The sequence below is a fragment of the Aethina tumida genome, chromosome 1, assembly GCF_024364675.1.
Source record: "Aethina tumida isolate Nest 87 chromosome 1, icAetTumi1.1, whole genome shotgun sequence".
In the NCBI taxonomy this organism is placed as follows: domain Eukaryota; kingdom Metazoa; phylum Arthropoda; class Insecta; order Coleoptera; family Nitidulidae; genus Aethina; species Aethina tumida.
In genome coordinates, this window is record NC_065435.1 from 9,006,931 (window position 1) to 9,013,177 (window position 6,247).

Here is a 6,247-nt window from a genome sequence, read left to right on the forward strand (position 1 = left end):
TTACATTTTTTTCAGGGCTTGCAAACGTTCCACTCATTACTGCGATCCGAGGTCGACGCGATGCATTTTGGAACCGGAACGTTATTCATATCAATACATAACAGTCAACTCCGACTTGCCGATAACTGATCCGGTACTACTGTTTAAAATATCGAGCGACTTGGATCATGCAAGGACTGAGTTCATTATGACTTTGGTGGATGTGGATTGTCAGCATTACGACCGTATTGACATGTCGTACTTCAAGAAGGAACTACAAGGATCTAGTGCCATGATGTTGTACCTTACAAGGAGTCCGAAGGGGCCGCAAGAAGCTAAATTACAAATCGAGATGAAGTTGTATAATGGAAATTCTATTATTGCTAATCTCGTCGTTTATGTTATAGTTTTAGTGTCTGAATTTCCTTTTTAAATAAGTTAACTGATCTGATTAGAAGGTTATTTTGAGTACAGTACCACAAATAATGTATTTATGTATTAATTTAGTATTTTATAACATTTTTATTACAAATTTTTATATTGTAAGACATAAGTGTTTTGGGATTGTTTACTTAATACATTTAGTAATAAAGTACAATACATTTTATTCATATCCCTGAAAATCTTTTGTAGTTAAATAAAAGTCAAGTAGTTTTAAAATTTTATTACTTATTTTGTTCCACGAAATAAAACGTACCTTTTACATACACACAAAATAATATATGATAACTACTACCGAGTGTGAATCATATAAGAGGACTACAGGATAAAAGTAAGCCAACCTCAAAAACATAGTCTTGAGTTTGCCTTGACCACATACTTCTCAGTAATGTAATGAACAACGTCCAAGACAAGATTAATAGTTTCTCATCCATTAAAATTAATGTAAATTTTGAGTTTATCGTTAACAGAGCTTTCAGTAGATATTTCTAAAGTTCAGGGAAAAGCTCCTCAGCTTATATTATGTATTCGAAACCTTTCGATCAATCATTCGATTATTTCAACCAATCATTGGGCTTCCAACAATTATTAAAGATATTATTTATATAATGAACGTCATCGAATAATTAAAATCTGTGTCTTATGCTATACACTATAATAACCAGATGAAAATAAAATGTTTTTAGCACCTACATAGACATAGATGAGTGCGAGAGTTTAAGAACAAACAATTGTGCCTGTATCAGTGTAAGAACATTCCTGGAAGTTACAAAAGTTATTTATATCAATATATAACAGTCAATTCCGAGTTGCCTACACTTGATCCGGTACTACTGTTTAAAATATGGAGCGACTTGGACCATGCAAGGTCTGAGTTCATTGTGACTTTAGTGGATGTGGATCGTCAGCATTACGACCATATTGACATGTCGTACTTCAAGAAAGAATTACAAGGATCTAGTGCCATGATGTTGTACCTTACAAGGAGTCCAAAGGAGCCACAAGAAGCTAAATTACAAATCGAGATGAAGTTGTATAATGGAAATTCTATTATTGCTAATCTCGTCGTTTATGTTATAGTTTTAGTGTCTGAATTTCCTTTTTAAATAAGTTAACTGATCTGATTAGAAGGTTATTTTGAGTACAGTACTACAAATAATGTATTTATATATTAATTTAGTATTTTATAACATTTTCATTACAAATTATTATATTGTTTACTTAATACATATAGTATAAAGTACAATATATTTTATTCATATTCCTGAAAATCTTTGGTAGTTAAATAAAAGTCAAGTAATTCTAAATAATTTATTAGTTATTTTGTTTGACGAAATTTACCCGTACCTCTTAAAACAATACAGATTCCTTATATTGTCACTTCTTCAGTGAGATTTCAGATCCTATATTCACTACCGCACACCAGATAGCGCTCGACGCTCATTTAATAATAACGATTGCGTACGTTCAAAAAATATAATGTGTATATTTAATCTTGACTGAAAATATATTTTTAATTTATTAGTGACCATAAAAAAGCACTATGTAATTTTTTAAAAACCCTTTAATAAAAAAAAAGTCGATTAAATTTATTAAAAATTGTTTATCCTTAAAATTTGCAGATGTTATTTATGATTTATACCTATTTTTTATATTTTTAGACTTAAATTATATATAATGTCAGAAAATGATTTCTACTTAAAACCCCGCCGTTCTATGAATGCCTATTGCGCGTCAGATGGCGCCGGCAACCTTTGACCTTTAAATGTGAGTCATATCATGCGACATGAGTTATGTCTCAATAAACAAAAAATAAAATTGAATTTTTTCTACCATAAATAAGAGGGCGCTATTTTGTTTATAATATTGTTCTGTAAATTCACTAAAACGACGCTATAGCACCACAAAAAAATACGTTATAACCAGTGGCGTTTTATGTTGGAGGTGTCAAATTTGTTGGTATTCAAAGTGTACTGGATCCAAAGGTAATTGTTCTCATTGTTATACTAATTTAACGTTGAGAACTTTCCACAGTTACCGCATTTATTTCAGCTATGGGTGGATGCCGATGCTCCTACAAAAACTGCACAAATTCCACAAAATCGGCAGAAAATATACACTTTTTCCACTATCCGGTAAGGCATAAAGAACGCTGCAAAATATGGATCGAAAACGCAAATAAACCGCAATTCTGTGATCTAGAAGAAGACCAACTACGAAATAAAGTTATATGTGCGGTACATTTCGAAAATAAATACTTCCCAAATCCACAGAAAAAGAGGTTATTGCAGGGTGCAATACCCACACTGGACGGAGATGCGGAGGAAACAGTGGGCATAACAAACCAGCTACTTGTACAAGATGTACAAGTGCTACCAGCAAATGATGATGGCACATTATTTGTGTTAGAAACAGACATATTCAACAGAATGAACAGAACGAAAGAAGTCGAGTCATTTATTTACAAAAATGGTATAATGGTGCCCTCACGGCTGGCCAAAAACACAGACAAAACTGGCTCAGAAAACGACAACGCCTTACACCACGTCCTGGACACAAAAGAGTTTGAAGTGGTTACACAACCACAAAAGAAAGTCGTAAATGCAAACAACGCCGTCTCAATTACACCACTAAGCCAACCCAAAAAAATCCTCAACAAAATCTTAGATAAGTCAGGCCCCGCCGGCGTCCTGTCAACACAAATCAAAACAGCACCGTCGAATTTTGTCATAAAAACCGAAAACACATACGAAAAAGACGAAATAACGCACGAAGAGATCCACATAATTGATGATAAAATGGTTGAAGACGACATGGGAGTACCCGAAGAAACAAGCACCCCAGTCAAATCATCAGCCGTAAAAACCTCAACAACCAAACTGTCACCAGACGTATCGGTTGGGAGGATTTACTTGAGGAAAATTAAGCAGCACAGCCGAGACATAGCCACAATTAAGAGGATGTTGAAGCAGAAAAAACTATTGGAGCCAGACAATTCTGCTATATTAAACACTTTAAAAGGTAAATTGCCACCAACATTGTACACAATTGTAGAGCTGCAGCTGCAAAACACTATTTCAGCTAATGATATAGAGTTTTTCACTAATTTCCACAACACATCCCCTGAAGCCTATAACTTATTAAGGAACAAATATAATTGGGCACTTCCCGATTTAAATGACATCTCAGAATGCAATTCTGCATAATTATTGTTGAATTTTCAATATAAATTTTATTATGTGAGACAAGTCAAGCCTCAATGCTTGACACAATTACTAATTTAGTAATCGATCTTCTATTAAATTCAATCGAATTATTTTATTATTTAATTGTATTGCTAGTGTATCTTATTAAATCTATGAATTCATTAATTATTCACATTACAAATGTAGTATACATAGCTTTATTGAATGTGTGTATTTTGAAGATGATTGTTTTGTTATGGGATTAGGTGATTATGAATTTTACTACATTCAATATTTTTTGTTATGTGCCTCTTGCAACACATAATGACTTGATTCATTAATTTTGTATTGTTTTAATCTATTTATTGGTGCCAGATTAGCTCCATTCAAAATATGTAAACTGAAACTTGTAACATTGGCAGTTTATATATTTTGACTAAAAATCGATAAAGTAATACTAGAATTCTTCATTTACTTACCTTTGATCAAATTATAAGGTGAGATTTTAGTTGCAAAAAGCAGTGGTGATTATTGTACCTATTATACACATAATTGTTTATTTAGTAATTGGGTATCATTGTAATTTACTTAAATAACAGATATTTAATTTTATCGCCGTTATCAAGTTTTAAAAATTGTGTCATTTTTATTTTACCTTATTTATTTATTTGACTTATTGTGGGGAAACTTAAAGGTAAGATTAATTTACCAACTTACTTGTTATTGTGTATGTACAATTATGTTTGTTATTTGTTATTGCTAATCACATTTGTCTATGAAAAATTATAAAAAATAAACAGAGTAATTATTCCTATTGTGTAATATGTTTCAGTCACAAAAAATTACTTAATTGTGTAGCCAAAATTTCTGTGATTACTAATTATTCTGTATGAGCATCCATCATGGCATTTGTGAATGATGTATATTGTTTTTATTTATGGAATCATAATTTATTGTAATTCATAGCCATCAAAATAAATTCTTCAAATTATATACATGTATTGCTAAAATAAATTTATATAGTTCTAAGTTAATTAATTAAAACTTTACAATTGTACGTATTTGTCAATTAATTTTATGTCGGTATAAAATAAATATTTTTTCACCAAATTTTATGTAATTTAAAATATAATTTAGTACAAACATGTAAATAAATTTGGTTCTTGAATAAAATATTGTATTGTAAATAATATTTCTATCATTTCATCCCATATTAAAATTCAATTTGTTTTATTAAAATTTCTACAAAAATAGTTTTAACTAAAAATCCTACTTTATATATTTTGTGTTGAATACTTTCCTAAAGTCATTTATAAGATACAGTAGCAAACATTTTTGACTCTGATAAACAAAATCACTTACTTCTTCTCAAGTGGGGATGATGTTACAGCATTATCAAAAGTACTGACATCAGTTTCACCTAAAATAATACAAAAAACTTGTTAGGAAACTTGTAACATCAGATAAAAAGGCAAGTTACTTCTTTCACTCTTGGTTGATTCCAGTGTCCCGTGTTTACATTTGTCCCCCATTATGGCAACGCGTAGATGGGCCATTGCTTTCAAAACCGTGTCCGTGGCCGAGTCCAGCTCGCGAATCTTCTCCTCCGCCTGCCTCAGATATTCCGACGAAGTCTCAGGCCAAACTTTTCGTGCCACCTCTGAGTCATCGTCCATCAACAAAATTTTGTCAGCCACATTCTTTATGTTCACGAACGTCTCCACCGCATCCGGACTGCCCAGATCGATTTTCTGCGATGTCACAGTTGCTTGTATCAAGTCTTGATTGTCGATGAGGGAACTCGACGATGACACCACTTGATCGAGATTATCGAGCAAACTGTCTGTAAACAAAATCACGTTGACGGTGCGAGTTTGTGTTACTGTTAATCAGTTTATTTACCCAATTCGTCGCTGAGATTTTTAACGGCCTTTTGGGATGACTGCAAACTATCCTCCATATTTTCAAACTAGCCGGTTATCCCGCGAACAGTGAGGTTATGTCACTTTGGTCAGATTTTATTAAACTTTGAATCGTCGAATGTTTTATCCTGGGTTCATTATTTACTTACTTTAAACTATAGTGCGGGTCTGGGACGATATTAATTTGTTGCGTTAATTAATTTTAAGTTAGAAATGTTTGTAAACAATATTTTTGAAATTGAAGGGCAAAATACTGGAACATCGTGCTGCCCTCTACAGAACCATTAACCAATTAAATTAAGGAGTACAGTTTTCCATGATTTTTTAAGTTTTGATTTAAATATTTATTGCAATCGAATAATATTGATAAAAATGTTTACGAAAACTTGTAATTTAGTGTTATATTCAGTTAAAAATTCTCTTACAGGTGCGCATACTCATTTACGGGATAAACTTTAGGCAGCCCACATTACCAACAATCTAAAGTGGCAGGGAAGTCCCTATTCTTGCAACGAGATCTCAATAATAATGTTTAACTTAATCTTTTAGAAAATAACTTTTGTGTATTTTAGGAATAAATAGTGTATAAATAATTATTATTATACTTCAACAGACTGGATTGATCCGAAATTCTTTTTAAGATAATGTTTTTCGTATTTATTTCTTTTTTTAATTTTTTTTTACAATTTTACTTTATATAAACTCCTGAAATTGTGGTAA

General features: G+C 31.7%; 3 protein-coding genes across 6 annotated transcripts in view; 2 read left to right on the forward strand and 1 right to left on the reverse strand.

The window, feature by feature from the left end:
* LOC109596337 (fibulin-1) overlaps positions 1-577 on the forward strand; it is a 28,603-nt gene extending 28,026 nt beyond the window's left edge. Inside the window, exon 16 of the mRNA XM_020011862.2 lies at positions 16-577. Within this exon, the coding sequence (XP_019867421.2) occupies positions 16-412 (397 nt within the window). The 3' untranslated portion in view covers positions 413-577. The remainder of the gene's footprint in view (positions 1-15) is intronic.
* A 1,639-nt stretch (positions 578-2,216) lies between these two features.
* Positions 2,217-6,243, forward strand: LOC126264263 (uncharacterized). 3 transcript variants are annotated; one of them, XM_049961271.1, is made up of 3 exons: positions 2,217-2,405; positions 2,473-3,441; positions 5,955-6,243. In XM_049961271.1, exons 2-3 carry the CDS (start codon positions 2,475-2,477, stop codon positions 5,984-5,986), a joined length of 999 nt encoding a protein of 332 aa, XP_049817228.1. In that variant the 5' UTR covers positions 2,217-2,405; positions 2,473-2,474; the 3' UTR covers positions 5,987-6,243. The 3 variants fall into 3 exon arrangements, with proteins under 3 accessions (XP_049817228.1, XP_049817224.1, XP_049817220.1); XM_049961267.1 differs by lacking the exon at positions 5,955-6,243 and having other exon boundaries at positions 2,455-4,259; XM_049961263.1 differs by lacking the exon at positions 5,955-6,243 and having other exon boundaries at positions 2,218-2,405; positions 2,473-4,259.
* LOC109596351 (uncharacterized) lies at positions 4,819-5,875 on the reverse strand. 2 transcript variants are annotated; one of them, XM_049961281.1, is made up of 4 exons: positions 5,677-5,875; positions 5,508-5,610; positions 5,086-5,448; positions 4,819-5,025 (listed from the first exon to the last, which is right to left on the reverse strand). In XM_049961281.1, the coding sequence occupies exons 2-4, from the start codon at positions 5,563-5,565 to the stop codon at positions 4,964-4,966; spliced, it is 483 nt and encodes a 160-aa protein (XP_049817238.1). In that variant the 5' UTR covers positions 5,566-5,610; positions 5,677-5,875; the 3' UTR covers positions 4,819-4,963. The 2 variants fall into 2 exon arrangements, with proteins under 2 accessions (XP_049817238.1, XP_019867441.1); XM_020011882.2 differs by having other exon boundaries at positions 5,508-5,872.
* Positions 6,244-6,247: the final 4 nt, after the last annotated feature.

What these genes read in the sequence shown, in the direction of transcription:
- LOC126264263 (XM_049961267.1), top strand. Translation starts at nt 2,475, where the DNA reads ATGGGTGGATGCCGATGCTCCTACAAAAACTGCACAAATTCCACAAAA.
- LOC109596351 (XM_049961281.1), bottom strand. Translation starts at nt 5,565, where the DNA reads ATGGAGGATAGTTTGCAGTCATCCCAAAAGGCCGTTAAAAATCTCAGC. An exon ending in AAATCTCAGCGACGAATTGG is followed by an intron (nt 5,449 to 5,507) that starts GTAAATAAACTG and finishes TTTTGTTTACAG; the next exon opens with ACAGTTTGCTCGATAATCTC. An exon ending in ATCAACCAAGAGTGAAAGAA is followed by an intron (nt 5,026 to 5,085) that starts GTAACTTGCCTT and finishes GTATTATTTTAG; the next exon opens with GTGAAACTGATGTCAGTACT.